Below are 19,692 nucleotides of genomic sequence, written 5' to 3' on the forward strand. Positions count from 1 at the left end.
GACGTGCCCCACCGATCTTTCCCTGCCCTGTCACATTTGGTCGCATTCGTCAATAACAATCGGTTTCAATATTCAAAGTTGGATCGATCATGGACTTATCGACTTATCGTAACTAACAGAAGGTTTTAAAGTATGAACAACATTCAATTCAGCCAACTGCGGCTGCCCTAACCTTATGCTTGACTCCACATGAATGTGGAGTTGTGGCTTATCCTAAGTATGTATGTACATGGGCGGTGTCAGTCTCGGAAACATCACCTGCTACTCCGTCGGTTCTTGGGACTGCTCGCCGGAACCGAGCTGCCTGATCCGCGTAACTGCTTTAGTTCGGAGCGCGTAGCAGCCTTGATGCTCTGCACCTGCTGCCGCATAGAGGCACTCTTGTAGGTGATGGCTGGTGCGGGAGGAGTGGAGGACGTTGCTCCCGCCTCCTTCTGCTCGAAGAGATCACTCACCTCGACCATGCGCGGCTTGAAGAACATGTTCGGCCGGATGACGGCCTTTTCGGGATGCTTAAACAGGTTCAAGAGGCCCCAAGAGAGCTCCTGGCCGTCGCCCTCCGGAACGGAGGCATTCTCCACCTCCGACTCCAGAACCCAAGCCGCGTTTCGCACCTCGATGCGCAGTCGTTCACACTCCTCCAGGCTGACATTCTTGCTCACATTTAGCAACTGCTCCAGTGGGTTTACGATGTACATGGCCGAGTGATCAGGCTTGGACAGCGGCTTTCCCTCGTTCAAAGATATCGCACGGTTGTGGAAGTCGAACTGCGAGTAGAACTCGAAGAACTGCAGCAACAACTCGCTCAGCGAGCTTTGGTTTCGACTCCTGAAGCCCAGACGATCCACATTCCGGGTGAAGGTGCAGTTGATCCCGTCCTCGGTGACCCGCGAGTCCCCTGACTCCGCCGCCTTGACCAGCGCTGCAATCGGGGGAAGAATGGGCTGGCGCAGCTGCTGCAGGAAGAACATAACCAGGCAGGTGAGCGAGAAGTTGCTGATCCAGCGACCAGGCGAGGGATTCGTGAGACCGCAGGTCTGCGCCCAGCGCCGAATGGTGAAGGTCAACGGCCGTACGCGCAGATCCATTTCACCGAACATGTAAAGCAGTTCCGACATATAGAAGCCAGTGCTGAAAGAGGGATTCCGTTTAAAACCACATACTTAAAACATATTTAATGCCAACATGCAACATGATCACTCCAAAGGCGGAGAGGCAAAAACGGGCGTGGCCTCGTTCAATGAGACAGCCAGCGGTGTGGTGCCCGTAGAACTGACCCCCACCACTGGCCGGATATGCGTGCAGCGAGTACTTATCAGGGGCGGGTGAATGGGATGTGAATCATGGCCATCGGCACGCCAGGGAAGTCAGTGCTGCGGAGAGGACTGATTCACCTGCTCACTTGCGGGAGAGCAGCGTACCATTTACACATATACACGACATTTGGCAATCGCCACCTGCCGCTATCTAATCTTATCGAGCTGAGGAAGCTTTCTTATCTAAGGCCGCTCTCCCTGCCTGACTGTACGGCACCACTAGCCTGGATGTTGTCACCGCCGCGTATCTCAGCCGAGCCGCAAGTCTGGTCAAAACGATTTCAACGAACGAGCCCAACGGACATCTGTTTCTAGTCCGCCACTGAGCAAGCTATTTTTTTCATCCGACCCCACGAGAATCGACCCAAGCAAGGTGAATCCTAGTAAAAAGTGCCTACAAATTCCCATTTCTACGCAGTGATAAAAGGATGGTCTATTTTTTTGAAGTGCGATTGAAGAAGTGTTGAATTTCGGTATGGGTACCACACCCAAAAGAAAGTTTCCCAATGGATAAACGTATCTACACACAACGTCTTATAAAAGTTGATTTTAAGTGATGCTTGGATGATACTCAGGTGCTCAGGGATACGCCCGCAGATCCAGTTACTGGCCCATTTCAATACTCTTGAATAGTTTGGTGTTGCAATTGCTCGTATTAATCATCTAGTGCGTTGCTGATAACGCTATTTGCTAAACACAGCTCCGATAAGGCCAACGATGATACAGTGAGCGGCGGGAAAGGGCGGGGAGAATCAACCATAAATGCCAAGCAACATCGTGATTAATAGGCGCGACCAGGGCGAGCTTTTGGTATGTGACTCAATGGAGCTCCTCAAAACTGAGCAAGGATCAATGCACCGTCTAACTAATACTTCCATCAAGTAGCGCCTCCTTTGTCCTGGGTTTTTAGATCACGCACTTGTCTTCATCCACCTAATGATCATTCTCTTGCCTTGCAGCTTTCCAAACGATGGGCATCGGCTATGGAGCCTCCGACGAGCAGCTGGAGAAGCAAATTGGCTGCGTGAAGTACACGCTCTTCTGCTTCAACATCGTGGCCTGGATGATATCCACAGCGCTGTTCGCCCTGACCGTCTGGTTGAGGGCTGAGCCCGGCTTCAACGACTGGCTGCGCATCCTGGAGGCGCAGTCCTTTTACATCGGCGTGTACGTGCTCATTGGCATCAGCATTGTGATGATGGCCGTCAGCTTCCTCGGCTGCCTGAGCGCACTCATGGAGAACACCCTGGCTCTGTTTGTGTTCGTGGGCACCCAGGTCTTTGGGTTCATCGCCATTGTGGCCGGGTCGGCGGTCCTAATGCAGTTCAGCACCATCAACTCGAGCCTGCAGCCGCTGCTGAATGTATCGCTGCGCGGTTTTGTGGCAACATCCGAGTATACGTACTCGAACTACGTGCTGACCATGATCCAGGAGAACATCGGCTGCTGCGGGGCCTCCGGGCCATGGGATTATCTCGACCTGCGCCAGCCTTTGCCAAGCTCCTGCCGCGACACCGTCAGCGGCAACGCCTTCTTCAACGGATGCGTAGACGAGCTGACTTGGTTCTTCGAGGGCAAAACCGGCTGGATTGTGGCTCTGGCCATGACTCTCGGCCTACTCAACGTCATCTCCGCGGTTATGAGCTTCGTGCTTGTGCAGGCGGTCAAAAAGGAGGAGGAACAGGCCAGCAACTATCGCCGCTGAAGCCCAGCCTCGTTAATCTAGTTAGTAGCGACAAGTGACCCTTCGATAGATCTAAGAATTCATACCCAGTTCGAACAATAAGTACAATAAAGATTGCGACCCCCACAAGGAAAGGTTTCTCAGCGAGCGGACGCGAATCACAAATTGCTTGCCAACAGACAGACGAATAATGGTATAAGCAGGCACTTAGCCCATAGCACTTACAGGTTGCTCATGGAGAGGTCCACCTCCAGGTCCAGATGCTCATGGTGGTACTTGATGATAGGCACCCTCGCCTGCAAAATACGCCTCACATGGCACACGCCGGGCAGGAACAGATGCAGCATATCTCCAAAGCATTCCATGTGCCTTTGTGTCTGCGAGCGTCCATTGCTCAGGTTCTCCTTGGTGTGGTAAACAAGTCGCGAGGGCATCGCCGCCTCCAGTGGGCTCTTAGCCCCCATATCGCTGTCGAAGCGCAGGATGAGATCCAGGTCGCAGCCCATTCGCCCGAATCCGTTGACCGACGAGCCGAAGGGCTGTGCCTGGGCGGCGGGAAACATGCCGGCAATGGCCTGCTGCACCTGGAGGGCGGCTAGAAAGCGCATGCGGATTCCCAGCTCATTCAGGCGCGTGTGCTCGTGCAGCTGCTGCACCTGCTCTTCGATGTCAGCTGCACCACGCAGGAGCCCCAATAGATGGCCCTGATCCACCTGCCGGGTGCCGTCCAAGGATAGCAGTGCGGGCGCTGTATTGGCAACCAGCTTGGGGCCCCGTCTGCCTCCTCCCGCTGCTCGGAACCACAGAAAGGGAGATCGCACGGGCACGCCGCTTAGCTCGCCATTGGTGACGCCCGCTCCGATGGCAGCCGCCGCCTCGTCCGACGTGGCGTACTCCAGCAGGATGTAGTGCAGGGTCTCGTCTTGCCGCACGCAGTAGTGGTGGGCGCCCATGATCGAGCCGAAGCTGCTGCAGTAGTTATACAACTCCGCATACGACTTTTCGGAGCTCACCTGGACCACAATGCTGCACTGGGCCTGTCGCTGATGACGGCCAATGAACTCCTCGTAGTTGGGCCTGCCTGTTGGCGAACATGGACAGTGGTAGTAATATTAAACAGCACAGATCTCGGCCAGAATCGGCTCACCTGCGTTCCGGCCGGGAGAAGCCGCCTCCGGAGCATTGTGCTTTACGCAATATGTACGCCAGAGGCTCAGCTGCTGGGCGCTGCGTCGCACTAAGCTGTTCATGGCGGGCGTGGGATGCGGGCGGGTCAAGTCCTAGGCCCACTTGTTGTGGGTGATTTCTGATCTGGAATTTAACCGAATATTGTTGGGCTGTAGCCTTGAGGTTAGGTTGAGTCGGTTATCGGCCGCAGTCGCTGGGTGTGCAGCCCTGGTTCCTAAACCGTGGCTTTTTTTAGCATTCGTAAGGGGTAAGATGATATCAAAACATATAATTTTGCCATCCTATGCTCATTATAGCTCCACTTTCATTTAGCTAACCACCATTAGTGCAGAGGTTTTAGCAATGCCAATCTTCTAGAAGAAGCTTATGCATCCCTGAGAAACTATCGATTACTCCAGTTGGTGCCAAACTTAAAAGTTTGTAATTTTATAAACTTTTTATTTCACGTCCCAGTTATTGTGTTATTATTGTTATTATTACATGCGGGTTTTGCCGTGGGATGAACGGACTTCATACAACTAGGTTAAATTAGGCTAAACACGTACAAAAGGGACACGATTGGGTATATTTTTGAAATATACGTTAGTCATCTTCCTAACACTCCTGGATCGGTTACATTAGTCAATCAACGTGAGGTGTATATATCGGATATATGCGAGTGATATATATACATATATTGGGTGTATATAGAGTGCGGTTATTGCTGATATCGTATGCCGAGTGTGTACGCGGGTACAGGTTTATATATATTATCAATTAGGACTGTTATTGTCCACCGACATGGTAATACAGGATTACAGCTTAGCTTAGGTGTTGTTTGTGTTATGTGGCTCGTTCTTGTGTTCTGTAACAATTTCATTGTGCTCTGTGTGCTGTGTGTGTTGTCGTCTTAAATGCAAGGCGCCAAATCATCAAGTTTGATTTCTGGTTTTTGGTTCACTTATTATCTCAGTATCACATATGTCTCCTCGAAATGCGTTCTGTTTAGTGTGCGGAACACTGGAAACATATCCATTTAGCAACAACTTATTCGCTCTCGATTAAGGAGTAATCGTTGAAGAACTACGAGAGCAAGGAACACATCGAAAGAATGCGAAGCTTAAGAAATTAGAATTAATAATTAGAAAGTGCTCTGAGTTACTGTGTGAGTGTTCTCTGATGGATGGGTGTGTGCGTGTGGGCAGGGCGTGGATGGACACGGTGGTAAACGCCGGACTGGACAGCTGTGGTCAGGAAGGAGCCTCCGCAACTGAAATGTGATCTGATTTGACTGACCTCCGAACGTTTTATCAACTAGTAAAAAGCTAAAAATCAATACACTATCAACATTTTTTTATCTAAGCGCTACATCGTGGGAAAGTCCCAGTTAAAATGCTTCACAGACTCCAAATTTTGTGAAAGCAAAAACTAAAACCGAGTTTGGAATACTACCAACGTGACCTCAGCTGTCGCTATCCTAACTATACATCAAATACATTCGTACAGATTTACAAACACACATAGGGTTAAGTTTAGTTCGGCTGCCTCGCCGGCTCCACTTCACTTTAGTTAAACGTAGTACTGCTTAGCGGTAGAGAAATGCACTCGACTATTGCTTTCCACAGCCACGCCGCCTGGCCCGTTGCCCGGCCCGCATCCAGGTGAACCTGGGCTCTAGACCCTGGACGCAGTCTAGATGTCATCTATGAGGCGACCCTCGATAACGGACGAGTGGTGGTAGTTGGGCCGCGGACGGAAGTCCTCGTTTTGCTCGTTGAGCTGCGTGGGTGAGAGATCAACCCCTGGGCACGAGGGTGTCACGACTATCTGCTCGTACTCGTTCATCCGTTTGCTATACATCAAATGGAGCGAGATGGCAGTTAGTTGGATACTTCAGAAGCGTCAAGCGAACTCACCCGAAGCACCGGAATATGACGCTCTTCAGCCAAGCGAAGAAGTTAAACTCCGCAGTGAGACCCGGCTTCACGGCCGGATTGGCTGTGCCCACGTAGAACCATACGACGAACACCACCAGGAAGCAGGTGAGAGCGTAGTACCAGTTGACTAGCAGCATGACCAGCAGTTTAGTGAAGGCCTGCAAGGGGAGTGTGGGAGTCAAAAATGAGTAAGCTTTCCGGAGAAGCGTCGTCTCCTTTATGCAGACGTACCCCCAGAAGCGAGGCCCAGCGATTACAGTAGCCGGAGTACCAGTTTTTCGTTTTGGAGTGGATGGGCGGACGGATTGGGGCTATCGGTTCGGCCTCGTCGCCCTGCTCCTGCTCGACGCCGGCCTGCGCGACCGACTGCTCCACGGCCAGAGTGGTGTCCGCCTCGTGCCCCGTTCTCCGTTCCGAAGACGGCGCCTGGTTGGAGGTGCTGGGACCCTCGTTGTCAAACTCCAGGGGCACTGTTTGGTGCAGCGGTGAGTTCTGCGGACTCTGCAGGTTCTTGTGGCGCACCCGATCGGGGAACAGCAGGTCCAGGTCGTTGCCAGTGTCCGAAACACTGCCGTAACGGCGCGTCTCGTAGCTGGGACTCGACGCCTGAATGCGGAAACGCTCCTCGCGCTGCTCCTGAATGTCGAAGGTCTGGGCCAGCGCAAAGTAGGCGTAGTCGATACAGGCATACGTGAGCAGGAAGGGCATGGTCACGATCGGCGCCAGGAAGTTGATATCCCCCACGATAATGAAGGTGACAGTGACTAGGGCCACGATGGCCATTGCGTATAAAGGCACTTTGTTGGGACCACGCTAGAAAAGAGTTCGTTATTTTCTTTATCTGTGGGATCAAAAACAAATGTTCACTGGTACTTACACCCTTTCCCAGGATATCGATGCCCGGAATGACGCTCTCTTTGGCGATGCTCTGGAGGACACGCGGGGTGCCGTACATGGCGCCAAGGCAGGAGGACATGCTGGACACATAAATGCCGGCCAACAGCAGGAAATGCACGGCAGACACCTTGACGGAGATCATGTAGTCAGTATACAGGAAGCTTCGTTGGCAGGTAGCCCCCAAAAACAGGACGAACACCAAGTACAGGAACGTGCTGCAAAGAAATGGGATGTGAAGAACTACTGATTTCCCAGCGACGGAAAATCCTTACGAAGTGCCAAAGGCGGCCAGGGTGCCATTGGGAATGTCCGTGGATGGCGCGCGCAAGTCGCCGCTCATGTTGATGCCCGAGAGCACTCCGGTAACGGTGGGAAAGAAGACGCCGAACACGCGGAACCAGGAGTAGCCGTCGTCGTACTTCGGCCATAGGTTCTCCACGAAGTTTCCGCTCGCCCAGCCATTAAAGCCGCCACCTGCAAAGGAAACCAGATTAATAGCTTGTTCGCATGAAATCTTTGCAACTTCTTTCGAATCATATTCCAACGAAATTTAACAGATTATTTAAAAATGCCATAATCTACTTAGGAAGCGATTAGTCATTGGGCCCAGCTAACAATCGCATATGAATAATGTACTCACTGGCCTCACTAGTGAAGCTGCCCACCATGAAGTCCAGCGCTGAGATCAGCAGTATCATGAGGAGTATAAACTGAAGCTTGATGACCCACTTGACGCCGGCCACGTTAATGCAGCCCAGCAGGAGCACCGCTGCCGTAGCGAACCCGCGGATGGCCCACTTGCTGCCCTCGAGTCCCACTAGTCCAGCCATTGACTCGCCAAATCCCATTACGTTGAGGGCGCATCCCACCGCCTGGCCAAAGCAGTAGAGCAATCCCAAGGCGCCTCCGAAGCGGGAGCCCAGCGTGTGGGCTATAAGAAAGTACACGCCGCCGCTTTCCACGCGGCACCGCTCGCAGATACCGATTGCCGAGAGGACGCTGACGAGAGCTATGACCACCGTGCAGAAGATGATCAGCACCGCGTTCAGAATGCCTGCCTGTGCGACGATCCATCCGGATCGCAGGAACACGATCACTCCAAACACGTTGATCAGGCAGGAGGTGAACACTCCGTCCCAGGTGCCGAATAGCACGGGCTGAGAGATAAAGAAGTTCGAGCGCCACCTGTTGAGTAAGAGGTTTAGGATCCTGGCCAGAAGGGTTACCTGATTCACTTACCATGGCTTGTCACCCTGCTCGCCCGCAAAGATCTCGTTGGCCCCGGACGCATGGTGGCCACCAGCCGCGTACGTGTACTCGTTACCCAGATCCACGAATCCGCCGGTGTTATTGTTGGTCCGCTGGCGAAAGCTGGTCACCGCCACATCCCCGTCCTCGTCGCCGCCAAGTCCAAATCTCTGCCAGTCGACAGTGCGTCGGCCGCCGTTGCCATTGCCCTCAGAGCTATTAGTCATCTCCGCTCCGCTTCGCACCACACACTTCGCTCCACTCCGCTTTCCTCGTACCGCTTTTGGCAGTTGTTTGCTGGTCTTGTTGTTGCTGCTGCTCCCGTGGAGTTGAGCAGTTTTTGCGTTGTGCTGTTCTCGCGGGTTATCTGACGACTACTCGAGCGTAATCGCGGCAATTAACTGATTGCTATTTCTTGGCGTTGCGCTCCCACTGCTGCACCCAAACATCCAAACGTCCAAGCACGAGCACATCCACGCAGGCAGCCAGTGGAGAATCCTCTGAAGATCTCAGATCCGCTGGCGGTGCTGCAGGCGCTGGATTCGACTCACTGGCGACCAGAGCGGGAAACGGCGGGCATCGTCTTGGTCGCACTTGAGTAACTGTAACCACACTCAGTAAACGCTTAAAAAGCTAAATAAAAACACTTGCTTATGGGTAAACTACAAGAAGTCGTCATCGATGACTTTTCGGTGGGCGATATGCGTTAGACGATAGGCGACGGCCTATCTGTTTCTAATTTCTATCGCTACCATCCGATATCGATAACCAAACCGGCGTGACGCGCCGCACGTGCTTACGTTTTGTTTGTCTTTTACTGAGCTCCTAAAGAAATGGGCAAGAAGAACGACAAGTCCGGGAAGCTGGACAAGCGGGCGACGAAGAAGGAGGCACCCAGCTCGTCGCAGGCCAACATGGGGAAACCAGCTCGAGCCAACGATTCGGAGAACGGAATCTGGCAGGACTCTCGGTTTCAGCACCTGCTGACCGATCCCCGATTTCGCGGCGTTCCGAAGGTGCAAAGAAAGGTCATAATCGACAAGCGTTTCCAGGGCATGTTCACGGACGACAAGTTCAAGGTGAAGTACACCGTGGACAAGTACGGCCGCCCGGTCAACAAGAGCAACGCCGAGGACCTCAGAAAGTTCTACGAACTGGACGAGAACGAGAGCAGCAGCGACGAGGAGCCTGCCAAAAAGGAATCTGATCTTGACTTCGAGGCGGAGGCGGAGCAACAGGAGCGGCGCGCCGAGGAGCGAGCCATAGCCAACTTGGAAAAGGAGGAGGGCAACGATGCGCTGGAAAGCGATAGTTCCGAGGTGTCACAGAGTCTTCGTCAGCGACTGACCAACCCAGAGATAGACTACGCCCGCGGAGAAGGCCGCCTGTATACCGATTCCTCCTCCGACGAGGACAGCGATGATGAAGACGAGGGTCCAGAACTGCAGATAGACCACGTGTGGGGCGAGCTGGACAACGATGCCGAGCACACCGAGGAGAGCACACGCCGCCTGGCTGTTTGCAACATGGACTGGGACCGCATCCGGGCCGAGGATCTAATGGTCATGCTCAGCTCCTTCCTGCCGCCCGGCGGTAGCATTCTTAGCGTCAAGATATACCCCTCGGAGTTCGGGAAGGCACGCATGGCCGAGGAGGAAGTGCACGGCCCAAAGGAACTGGTGGAGCGCGTGGAGCCAGAAGACGACTCCGATGAGGAGCTCGTACGACAGCAGGACAGCGATGCCGAAGAGGGAGAGGACTACCACATGGAGAAGCTGCGTCAATACCAGCTAAACAGACTGCGCTACTACTACGCTGTTGTCGAGTGCGACAGCGTAGACACGGCCGACAAGATATATAAGGAGTGCGATGGTATCGAGTACGAGAGCTCCGCCACGCGCGTGGACTTGCGCTTCATCCCGGACGACACCTCGTTCGAGGAGGACACGCCGTCGGACGAATGCTTCGAGCTGCCGGATGCCAGCAGCTATAAGCCGCGCCAGTTCACCACCACGGCGTTGCAGCAGGCCAAGGTGGATCTAACCTGGGACGAGACGGCGCTGGACCGTCGTGAGCTGGGCGACAAGCTCTCCAGCGGGCAGGTTGACAAGCTCACGGACAAGGAGCTGCGCCAGATAGTAGCGTACAGTAGTGAGGAAGAGGATTCTGAGGCGGAGGAATCCCCGGCGGAGGAGGCAGCTCAAAAGGCGCTTTCAGAGGACCCACAGAAGAGCAAGCCCAAAAAGACTTCTAAGCAGGAACGCATTGCCACCTACAAAAACTTGCTGGCCGACATCCTGGAGCAGGAAAAGCAGGAGAAGGAGCAAAAGTACGAAATGGAAATGACCTGGAACGTGGAGCCCCAGCACGAAGAGGCACGGTCGGAGCAGCAAGCCCAGGCCGAGCTCACGCCCATCGAGAAGGTGATCCAAAAACGCAGCGAGAAGAACAGGCAGCGCAAGGAACAGCGCCGCCAGCGGCAGATCGAAGCCAGGGGAGGCGATGCCGGTGAGGACAGCGATGAGTCCATGGTGCCCGATGGCATCGATTTGAATGACGCCTACTTCGCCGAGGAGTTCGCCAATGGAGATTACGCTCCCCCCAAGACGAAGCAGGACAAGAAGAAAAAGAAAAAGAAGGGAAAGGATGATGGAGAGGAGGACGTCGAAGCGAAGCAGCAAGAGAAGGAGCTTGAGCTACTGCTGGACGATGGCGACGGGCGCGACGAGAAACAGCACTTCAGCCTGACAAAAATCCTCAAGAAGGAGGAGCAAGAAGCGAACGGTTCAAAGCGAAAGCGTCGTCAGAAGTTGAAGAAATCGAAAAATCAGCCGCAGAATGCGGAGAAGCTGGACGACGACTTCCAGGTGAACCTGAATGATAACCGCTTCAAGGCCGTCTACAAGTCGCACGAGTACAACATCGATCCCACCCACTCCCATTACAAGCCCACCAAGGGCATGCAGCAGATCATTGGCGAGAAGTTAAAGCGCAGAAAGGAGCAGGCGGAGGGCGGCGCTGCCAACGGCGATGCGGATGGGGATGAACAGGTAGCCCCCAAGCGGAGTAAGCAGCAGCTGGAGCAGAACGCCCTGGTCAAGAGTCTGAAGCGTAAGATCCAGATGCAGCAGCAGGGCCAGAAGCTTTAGAGGATTACTGTTACTGTACAATAGTTGAACTAGTGTAAATTAAAGACTACGTTAATGACATTGAGCGAGACTGTTTTGGAATATTCATTATATACTGTTTATAGCTGGCAGATCCCCTGGCAAAAGCACAAGCGCACACAAAGCACAGTCCACATCTTAATTTATTGCTTAAGCTAGCCTAGTTCTAAAGTACAATGAAATATTTGTTGAGGTCTCCCCGTGCAAGTGAGCGGACCATTGGCTTTCGTTAGTAGGTGTAGCCGAAGTATTGCTTGTAAAGGGTCACAGTCATGCCAGCGTCGAGGTGGAAGATGTCCGGCAGGCAGATGCGGCGCTCCTGCTCGTAGACGACCATCAGCTCGCAAACTTGCGCCCACACGGGATCGTAGAGACGCCGGATGAGCTGGCAGTCGAGCCGCGGGCGAACCAGCGTCTGGACTACGGTGTGCAGTAGGGCAGGGGTGGCGTTCTTGTCGAGAAACGCGGCGAATGGGCTACGTCCGAGGCACAGCTCGTAGAGGACTAGCCCCAGCGACCACACGTCCGACTTGAAGTCCACCCTGCCCTGGCTGGACATCGCCTCAGGGGCCATGTACATGGGCGTGCCCATCCCCGCCTGCAGTTGAGTGCTGGGCGCATGGACGTTCGCGATCCCGAAGTCGGCGATCTTGACGCGGTCGTTGGCGTCGAGGAGCATGTTCTCGGGCTTGATGTCTCGGTGGATGACGCAGCGGATGTGCAGGTACTCGAGTCCCACTACCATGTCGCGAAAGTAGCGCATCAGCCGGTCCTGATTGACTCCCCCGGTGCCCGACGGCAGCTGCTGGATGACATCCCTCAAGGTGCCGTTAGGCACGTACTCCATCACGATGTTCACAGTGCCCGCGTGGCTAAAAGAGCGCAGGAACTCGACGATGTGCGGGTGGCGCAGCTGCGAGATTATGTACACCTCCTCCTTGATCAGTCCCAGCTCTGTCTTCGGATTCCGGACGATGATCCGCTTCACGCACACCTTTCTCTCCGGCTGCCCACGCACCTCGATCTGGTGGCAGAGGAAGACCCGGCCAAAGGTGCCCTGGCCCAGCACCCTTACCGCACGCAGCTTCGAGTCACCCAGTTCCATCTCGAGTGCGCAGAGTTCCGAAAGCGTAATCCGCGATCCCGCCTTTATGTACAGTTAGCCAGCACAAGCGCAAGCGCGCCATCTATCGATTGCTTTGAAACAAGAGATGCACAGTTCCATCGGAAAAAGCCGAAAACTCGGAACTTCGGAACCCCCATATGAAAATGGCTAATAACCCAAACTAACCCATTGTGAACTAACCCCATTCGAAAAGTCCATCCCCGTGAAACTTATTAACATATTATCCTAAATTAAAAATGATATATTAAGCGGGGTGCTCGGTTCTTGGCAATAGGATCTAAGCATAGGAGAATGATGGGGGACTAGGAAACAAGCCTTTTACTGGATTCCCGAACCAGTTGGTGCTATTCCTTTGATTTTCACTTCGCAGACTTTTTAAGCTGCGCTTCCTGTCAATTTAAGGAGTTATATAAGGAGATTTATCGCCAGATTGATAATTAAAACTGCTCGACATGTCGGGTGCATGTTGGACATGGACTCCGCAGACTGTAGACTGGCGGCGTGGTGGCGTTTTGGCTGTTATGCAAATCGTGCGACTGGGAAAGCAGTTTACTTTTACTTTTCAAATCGATTATATGTGCACACAGCCGCCATTTCGTGCCCGCCCAGAGCACACTAACCCACTAAATCGCTCCAAGTGGTATTTTGGCATTCGGAACGAAATGGGTTTGGGCTATGCAGCTCGCGAGCTTCCCAAGTGGAGTCGTTAACCCGCCGCCGAAGTCATTATCTAATGGTAATGTGCTGCATTTTAATTGCTCACTTCGTTCGTTTATCGATCGGAGTGGACGCACCTTTCACCCGACACTTGCAGCTTGCAATGGGGATTGCGAAAAGCCCTTCTCTTCATCCATTCATCATTAATCATTAATCATCAGGGATTGGCCCATGAGTGCACTGTCGCGAGCAATCGGGAAGTTGTCTATCAGTGGTTATCGTTGGGATTGGGAAAACGATTGCCAATGGTGATAAACTAATAGAATTGCACCGATGATCGATCCAATTAGCCTATAGCTGGTTTTTAATGCGCGATCATTAGTGCTTGTCCTTGGAATTCAGGAGGATCTATCACGTGGGCAAAATTGATTACATTGGGCCTCTCTTCCCGTTTTGTGATTTTTTCTTTTTTGGCTATCTTTGACCGTCTAATTGCCTTGCACTTGCATCGAATTTTTCAACGTCAACTGGTTTTCCAGCTGGGTGGTTGTTAACCCGTTGATTGACAACGGGTTTCGGTTTCTCCTGCGCAGGAAACTGGCCGCCGCCGCACCAAAGGCCACATGCCGTATACGTAATCCGCTTTAATTGAACCACTATCGCACGCACCTATTTTCCAAATTTTCCAAACAATTGTGGCAGGCAGCGGTCATAAATTACAACAACAGACTGAAGTTCGTTGCCGTGTGTTGCCATTGTTGCTGCTGTTGCACATTTCACATTTCGCTTGCCACAACTCCAGCTACAGGTTGGCCAGCGTTGGTGGGATTGGCCCAAACCGGGTATAAATCGAATCTGGTCCCGAACGCAGAGCCACATTCAGTTCGCCACTGCCAAGAGGAGCACTTCGCGTAACGGTCTACAGTTTCGAATATTTTTTTGATTGTGCCCCAGTGTGTGATTCAAAAGCAACCAGAAAACAATGCTCAAGTTGGCTGTAAGCACCAAAACACTTTACAAGCATAGATTCTTTCAATGGAATGAACGTTTTCAAGCCAATAAGATAGTTTATGAAAAACAAGAATCAAATATTTTTGAATATTTCGGAATGGAAAATGGAATGGAAGTTCTGTTTTTTAACCTCAACCACTCAATAACAACTTGGAAATATATTTAGCATTCGATTTTTAGTTTAAAATGGAATACCGCATTGACTACATTACCTATTCCTGCAGATTCCCTGCCTGGCCCTTCTGGCCTTGAGTGGAGCTCTGAAGATCCACGACTACCACCAAGGGCACGAGGAGTACGAGCACCACGACCATCATGAGCATCACGAGCCGGAGCACCATGTGAAGTACGAGCCGGAGCACGAGGAGACGGAGCTGCACCACGAAGTGGACCACAAGCACGCCACCTCGCACCAGAGCGTCAAGTTCCACCACTACCATGCCGTGCCCGTCTACATCAAGAAGGAGGACCAGCACCTGGTTAAGAAACCCATCGAGATCGGCGGCACCAAGCAGAAGCTGAAGATCCTGCACCCAAAGAGTGAGCACAACCACAACCACGGACTGGTGCTCGAAAACCACAGCGAGTCGCACCACGAGCACGGCCACTACGAGGAGCCGGTACACCACTCGGAGCACTACGAGCACTACTCCCACCACGAGTAGGACTTGGACTACCCGAATCGAAAAGGCCAAAACGAGCTGTGGGGATTTCGTTAGCGTTTAAGGATTTGCTACGTTAATTTTCTTGTGTTAATAAATCGTTAACCTAGAGTTTAGAGTACCACCCAAATCAAGAGATATTTTATTGCTTTAACTTTTTTCACAGTGTATTTAACTGCTCAGGTGAATTTCGATAACGATCTACCGATAGTTGAACGTGCGATGAATTCAGTACGACCGCTTGTGGTATTTCTGTGTTCTGGTATATTTTTAAGTTCAGCCCTGGTGAAAAATTGTTTTTGGTATAACAGCTATAAGTGCTGAATAAATTCACTAATAATTTTAACAATGACAATTACATAGAAAATAGTTTCAAACACTTGATGCCTTCCAGAGGCGGACAATATGAGTTATCGAACTATCAAAGAACTGCTGGCCCCCGATAGGTTCCGATACAAATTGCCCCGCTATCGAAGAAGAATTGACTTCGATTGTATATCGTTTGGAAACGCAAGAAGTGCACAGAACTCGCTGTTTTCCGGTGCAGTTAGTGAAGAAGTTTGCTAAAAAGTGAGTATTTTGCACCTGCAGAGTATTTCGTGGCCGCCGCTGGCTGTTTCCCGTGGACTCCGTGTTGTCCACGCTTTTTCGTGTTGCTTTTTTCGGCTGCAGGGCCCCAAGCCAACGAACACGGACGCATCAAAGCCGTGAGTATGTGTGCGTGCGTGTATGGGCGAGTGCGCGAGTGTTGGTAGTTACTTTTCCAGCAGCTTTTTCCAAGTATTGCGGGCAGCGCCGGAGTTGCTATTGGGACTCCCTGGTACGGATCCCTGAATAGACCAGGGACGGGCAGTGGCAGGCTACCGAGTGCAACCGCATTCCAGCAAATTTGGCGCCTTCCCTCCGTCTCCTCCCCCTTGACTCGGCTGCCGAGATGTACACACACATATTCGGATTCTGATTTTGCCGAGAGTGCAGTTCCGGAGTCGCGAGTCCTGAGCTGCGCTCAATCTGCATCCTGCAGCCGCGCAACAAGGAGCACCGCTCGTCCCTACTGCGACTCCCAAACGGAATTCCTTCAGAGCTTCTTGGCGAGCTAATTGATTTGCACTCTCTTGTATCGTTGCAGCTCGTTGTACCAACTGCGACGCAAACAAGCAAGAAACCCAGACAAACAGGAGCTATCAAAGCTTGACACAGAAGGTCATGTCCAACGCGGATAAGATGCAGGACCAGGAGCACGACGACGAGCAGTCCTCCGACGTAGAGGTGAGTTTTTGGATTCGGTTAGTGAGCCGACGAATCTGTTTTCACGCGTCTATTCCCGACTATTTGCTGCAGGGATCCGGCGATAATGTGGGCCGTGATGACGGCACCGACGATGACGACGACAGCAACGGCAACATGCAGCAGGAGAATGGAGATGGCGACAACGGTGGTGACGGCCAGGAGCACTCTGGCGACGAGGATCAACACCACGGCCAGGACAACGAGGGCAACGATAACTCCGCAGGCCAGCAGCAACAAATGCAGCAAGTGGACCGCACCAGCGCCACCAATCTGATCATCAATTACTTGCCGCAGGACATGACCGACCGCGAGCTGTACAACCTCTTCAGCGGCTGCGGGCCCATCAACACCTGCAAGATAATGCGCGACTTCAAGGTAAGTTCGGTTGTGGGCGCCTGAGTGCCCAGAATACCTGGTGAACTGCACGTAACAGGTGCCATCCCTGTCGCACGTTGCATACACACGAATGCAGCTTACACTCTCCTCTGCTTTGTATGCCCGCCAACGGAACAGACCGGATATAGCTTCGGCTACGGCTTCGTGGACTATAAAACGGAGTCGGACTCGGAGGACGCCATCCAGAAGCTTAATGGCTTTTATGTGCGCAACAAGCGATTAAAGGTGCGTTATAAGCCCCCGGAATTCCCATGACCCCGTTGTGACTCTTCTTTTTCGTCTCCCTCAGGTGTCGTATGCTCGACCGGGTGGGCAGTCCATTAAGGATACGAATTTGTACGTCATCAACCTGTCGCGAAACATCAACGACGACATGCTCGACCGCATCTTCTCGCCCTATGGCCTGATTGTTCAGCGAAACATCCTGCGGGACAAACTCACTGGACGACCGCGCGGCGTTGCTTTTGTGCGGTGAGTACGGAGTGCGATCTGCGTGAGCAGCATCCACGATTCGAAATTAGGTCACGGTGCTCAATTCCCGTCCAGTGTGCCCCACTTAATTGTATGCTCACAGAAATCCACGTCCAAATTCATTATGAGTTCGACTGATGGCTGAACTACACTTACTTTGATTTCCCATTTGAAACCCGCTTTCTTGCTTGCAGTTACAATAAGCGCGAGGAAGCTCAAGAGGCGATCAAGGCGCTTAACAACACGGTGCCGGAGGGCGGATCCCAGCCAATCTGGGTGCGACTCGCCGAAGAACATGGCAAGGCCAAGGCGGCCCAGTTTATGGCCCAGATCGGAGGTGGCAATGGTGGCGGAGGCGGTGGTCCGCCGCACATGGGTCCAGGTGGACCGATGCACCCACCTCATCACCACAATAATCACCATCACAACAACCACCACAATCCGCATATGCCGCCGCATCATCATCAGCCACAGCATCCACACCAGCATCCGCAGCACCATCCGCAGCTGCACCACATGCAGCACCACCATCCCAACAACCACAACAACAATCACCCCAACAACCACCATCATAACAACAACAACAACCACCACAACATGGGCGGCCCGCATCCGCACCACATGCAGCAAATGCACCCGATGGGCATGAACATGGGCATGGGCGTGAACATGGGAATGGGCATGGGCATGGGCATGCCCATTCACGGAGGCGGCGGTGGTGGTGGTGGCGGCGGCGGTGGAGGCGGTGGTGGTAACTTCCACCACATGGCGCACAGAGGTAGATCAAATAGAACAACACGATCTCAAAAACCGCATCCATATAATCATGCACAGAAATTTATTTAAACGCCATTAATTTCTTTACACGATATTAGCTGCATCTCACAGGTGAAGTGTTCATGCTGCCATTGCCGATTTGCAGCCGATTCCCCAGCCAGCCGCATCCCGTAGGCAATGGCATTTGCCACAGCCCCAACAAGAACAGCAGATTCCGTTTAGGCCGCCGCCCGCAAGCCTCCAGAATAACCATCAGATATATTGCGCATTCGGTGGCAGATCCCGCTCCCACTCCGACTACCTAGTGCCGCTCTACATCCCAGCCGCCGCCCATCCATCAGTCGTTTCCTTCTCCTCTCCAGCTGCGTCACTTTCGGCCTACCCAGCTGTTTTGGCCGTGTATGTTCCGGTGTATGCCACGGTTCCGGTCTCTGTTCCTGTTGCTATGGAAAGAGCCAGTCCACAAGCTTAAAGTGAGTGCAGACGGAGGCGGCGGAAAGTTTACGGCGTTGGCCACATGGTGGTAGCGAGTAGAATTAGATCGAGTGCAATCGGAGGAGGGATGAGGAGATATTACCCAGAAGCGATATCCAATAGTAGCCAACTCTCTCGCTCTCTATGTGAATGTATGTATCTTGCTATCCATATATGTATATCCATATCAGAGAGCCAGGATTGGTTGAGACCATACGATATAACCCGAAACCATACTGGCCAGGAATAGCAAATCCAAGCATTGGCAGCAAGAGGCAAAGCAAAGGTGCACGGCAGACATAAGCAGTACCACAAGAACACTATCACAGAATTAAGCAGAGCAAATTGAAGATGCATAACGTGTATAAAGATGTAGGAAATAATGTTCCAAAGTTAACCAGCCCACACAATCCCCAACAACACACACACACACATACACATAAAAACGGTCGGAGTCGAATCCTTGATCGAACCACATAAGAAAAAATTCCAATGAGTTTGTATGAGGAACAAACAAAGCCCCAAACGCAAACCATCAGCCACTCAAGACGAGACGAGAACGCAACCAAAACTCAAATATAACTTCCTGCACTCATCTCCAATTCACGAAACAAACTTCGCACTTGGTGGATTGCGAATTGTAAATGAATTGAGTAACTGCACGGATACAAAGCCCCAAGGTGTGTCGACTATTCCGGCCGGATACTATGAGACGGACGGTAACGACACGGATATATAGAGAGACGGACCTTTTGACAACGGACAGAAGATGCTTGTTCTGAATAGACGGTTAATTTGTAGACTTATAAGGAACGTCGACAGCGAGGGTTCGTTCGCGTCACTTGCTTTTTACTACATTATAAATAAATTATTGATGTACTACCAACAAACCAAGAACAAGAACACCACACTATACAAACACCTATATATTAGATAATATATATGAATGATGTATAAACACCCGAACTTCGGGTAAACTTCCAACAAAAACCCGACAAGAAGATGGCTGAATATGAAATAAACTTGAAATTTTCCAACCAGCATACCCGTGGGACCCAGAGGTCCGAAATTTTTTTTTTAGTATTGATAATCTCTAAACGTAAATCCTAGTCTCGTAGCAATATCATAGTTAAGGTGACTTTTTTTTCTGAATAAACTTAACGCGCGAAAGAAATACATGTATTTAAACCTTAAATCCTAAAGTTTATAATAAACGAACACAAATTGAATTCTTGAGTCTGCGAGCGAGATGGTGCGATGCAGCCTCAGCGAAAGAGAGCGAGAGAGATGCTACAGATTTGAGGTACAGTCAGCACAGTACAGTGCGGATCAGAGCTTAAGTTGACGATATTGTTGTAAATTGATGTTAGGCTAAGCAAATAAATAGTTAAAATGTTCAATTTTCGCTTAGC

General features: G+C 51.8%; 7 protein-coding genes across 9 annotated transcripts; 4 read left to right on the plus strand and 3 right to left on the minus strand.

The window, feature by feature from the left end:
• Positions 1–49: 49 nt before the first annotated feature.
• On the minus strand, positions 50–4,361 carry LOC117148550 (poly(A) RNA polymerase, mitochondrial). Its single transcript, XM_033315983.1, has 3 exons — positions 4,148–4,361; positions 3,226–4,081; positions 50–1,131 (listed from the first exon to the last, which is right to left on the minus strand). Exons 1-3 carry the CDS (start codon positions 4,248–4,250, stop codon positions 255–257), a joined length of 1,836 nt encoding a protein of 611 aa, XP_033171874.1. The 5' UTR covers positions 4,251–4,361; the 3' UTR covers positions 50–254.
• Positions 1,176–3,129, plus strand: LOC117148552 (tetraspanin-2A). Of its 2 annotated transcripts, none has more exons than XM_033315986.1 (2): positions 1,176–1,689; positions 2,276–3,129. In XM_033315986.1, exon 2 carries the CDS (start codon positions 2,287–2,289, stop codon positions 3,019–3,021), a length of 735 nt encoding a protein of 244 aa, XP_033171877.1. In that variant the 5' UTR covers positions 1,176–1,689; positions 2,276–2,286; the 3' UTR covers positions 3,022–3,129. The 2 variants fall into 2 exon arrangements, with proteins under 2 accessions (XP_033171877.1, XP_033171878.1); XM_033315987.1 differs by lacking the exon at positions 1,176–1,689 and adding an exon at positions 2,109–2,126.
• Positions 4,362–4,622: 261 nt separating the features above from the next.
• On the minus strand, positions 4,623–8,936 carry LOC117148405 (solute carrier family 12 member 8). The gene is made up of 7 exons (XM_033315773.1): positions 8,241–8,936; positions 7,642–8,186; positions 7,274–7,475; positions 6,982–7,216; positions 6,336–6,917; positions 6,084–6,262; positions 4,623–6,019 (listed from the first exon to the last, which is right to left on the minus strand). Exons 1-7 carry the CDS (start codon positions 8,474–8,476, stop codon positions 5,860–5,862), a joined length of 2,139 nt encoding a protein of 712 aa, XP_033171664.1. The 5' UTR covers positions 8,477–8,936; the 3' UTR covers positions 4,623–5,859.
• Positions 8,937–9,001: 65 nt separating this feature from the next.
• Positions 9,002–11,463, plus strand: LOC117148404 (pre-rRNA-processing protein esf1). Its single transcript, XM_033315772.1, has one exon. It carries the CDS (start codon positions 9,083–9,085, stop codon positions 11,396–11,398), a length of 2,316 nt encoding a protein of 771 aa, XP_033171663.1. The 5' UTR covers positions 9,002–9,082; the 3' UTR covers positions 11,399–11,463.
• Positions 11,464–11,471: 8 nt separating this feature from the next.
• On the minus strand, positions 11,472–12,915 carry LOC117148408 (CBL-interacting protein kinase 25). Its single transcript, XM_033315776.1, has one exon. It carries the CDS (start codon positions 12,519–12,521, stop codon positions 11,646–11,648), a length of 876 nt encoding a protein of 291 aa, XP_033171667.1. The 5' UTR covers positions 12,522–12,915; the 3' UTR covers positions 11,472–11,645.
• Positions 12,916–14,066: 1,151 nt separating this feature from the next.
• Positions 14,067–15,002, plus strand: LOC117148409 (histidine-rich glycoprotein). Its single transcript, XM_033315777.1, has 2 exons — positions 14,067–14,196; positions 14,435–15,002. The coding sequence occupies exons 1-2, from the start codon at positions 14,182–14,184 to the stop codon at positions 14,873–14,875; spliced, it is 456 nt and encodes a 151-aa protein (XP_033171668.1). The 5' UTR covers positions 14,067–14,181; the 3' UTR covers positions 14,876–15,002.
• Positions 15,003–15,334: 332 nt separating this feature from the next.
• Positions 15,335–19,680, plus strand: LOC117148406 (sex-lethal homolog). Of its 2 annotated transcripts, XM_033315775.1 has the most exons (7): positions 15,335–15,442; positions 16,002–16,141; positions 16,214–16,537; positions 16,676–16,783; positions 16,848–17,029; positions 17,224–17,807; positions 17,918–19,680. In XM_033315775.1, the coding sequence occupies exons 2-7, from the start codon at positions 16,079–16,081 to the stop codon at positions 18,109–18,111; spliced, it is 1,455 nt and encodes a 484-aa protein (XP_033171666.1). In that variant the 5' UTR covers positions 15,335–15,442; positions 16,002–16,078; the 3' UTR covers positions 18,112–19,680. The 2 variants fall into 2 exon arrangements, with proteins under 2 accessions (XP_033171666.1, XP_033171665.1); XM_033315774.1 differs by lacking the exon at positions 15,335–15,442 and adding an exon at positions 15,449–15,579 and having other exon boundaries at positions 17,224–17,974.
• Positions 19,681–19,692: the final 12 nt, after the last annotated feature.

Source organism: Drosophila mauritiana, chromosome X, assembly GCF_004382145.1.
Source record: "Drosophila mauritiana strain mau12 chromosome X, ASM438214v1, whole genome shotgun sequence".
In the NCBI taxonomy this organism is placed as follows: Eukaryota; Metazoa; Arthropoda; class Insecta; order Diptera; family Drosophilidae; genus Drosophila; species Drosophila mauritiana.

Bases quoted from the DNA above. Each gene is read 5' to 3' on its own strand.
- LOC117148550 (XM_033315983.1), bottom strand. From the start codon at position 4,250: ATGAACAGCTTAGTGCGACGCAGCGCCCAGCAGCTGAGCCTCTGGCGT. The intron at 4,082-4,147 runs GTGAGCCGATTC...GTTCGCCAACAG, and splicing joins TTCTCCCGGCCGGAACGCAG to GCAGGCCCAACTACGAGGAG. The intron at 1,132-3,225 runs GTAAGTGCTATG...TCCCTCTTTCAG, and splicing joins GACCTCTCCATGAGCAACCT to CACTGGCTTCTATATGTCGG.
- LOC117148552 (XM_033315986.1), top strand. From the start codon at position 2,287: ATGGGCATCGGCTATGGAGCCTCCGACGAGCAGCTGGAGAAGCAAATT.
- LOC117148404 (XM_033315772.1), top strand. From the start codon at position 9,083: ATGGGCAAGAAGAACGACAAGTCCGGGAAGCTGGACAAGCGGGCGACG.
- LOC117148408 (XM_033315776.1), bottom strand. From the start codon at position 12,521: ATGGAACTGGGTGACTCGAAGCTGCGTGCGGTAAGGGTGCTGGGCCAG.
- LOC117148405 (XM_033315773.1), bottom strand. From the start codon at position 8,476: ATGACTAATAGCTCTGAGGGCAATGGCAACGGCGGCCGACGCACTGTC. The intron at 7,217-7,273 runs GTAAGGATTTTC...ATTTCTTTGCAG, and splicing joins CTGGCCGCCTTTGGCACTTC to CACGTTCCTGTACTTGGTGT. The intron at 6,263-6,335 runs GTACGTCTGCAT...CTCCCCTTGCAG, and splicing joins GCTGGGCCTCGCTTCTGGGG to GCCTTCACTAAACTGCTGGT.
- LOC117148406 (XM_033315775.1), top strand. From the start codon at position 16,079: ATGTCCAACGCGGATAAGATGCAGGACCAGGAGCACGACGACGAGCAG. The intron at 16,538-16,675 runs GTAAGTTCGGTT...CCAACGGAACAG, and splicing joins AGATAATGCGCGACTTCAAG to ACCGGATATAGCTTCGGCTA. The intron at 17,808-17,917 runs GTAGATCAAATA...TGCATCTCACAG, and splicing joins CCACCACATGGCGCACAGAG to GTGAAGTGTTCATGCTGCCA.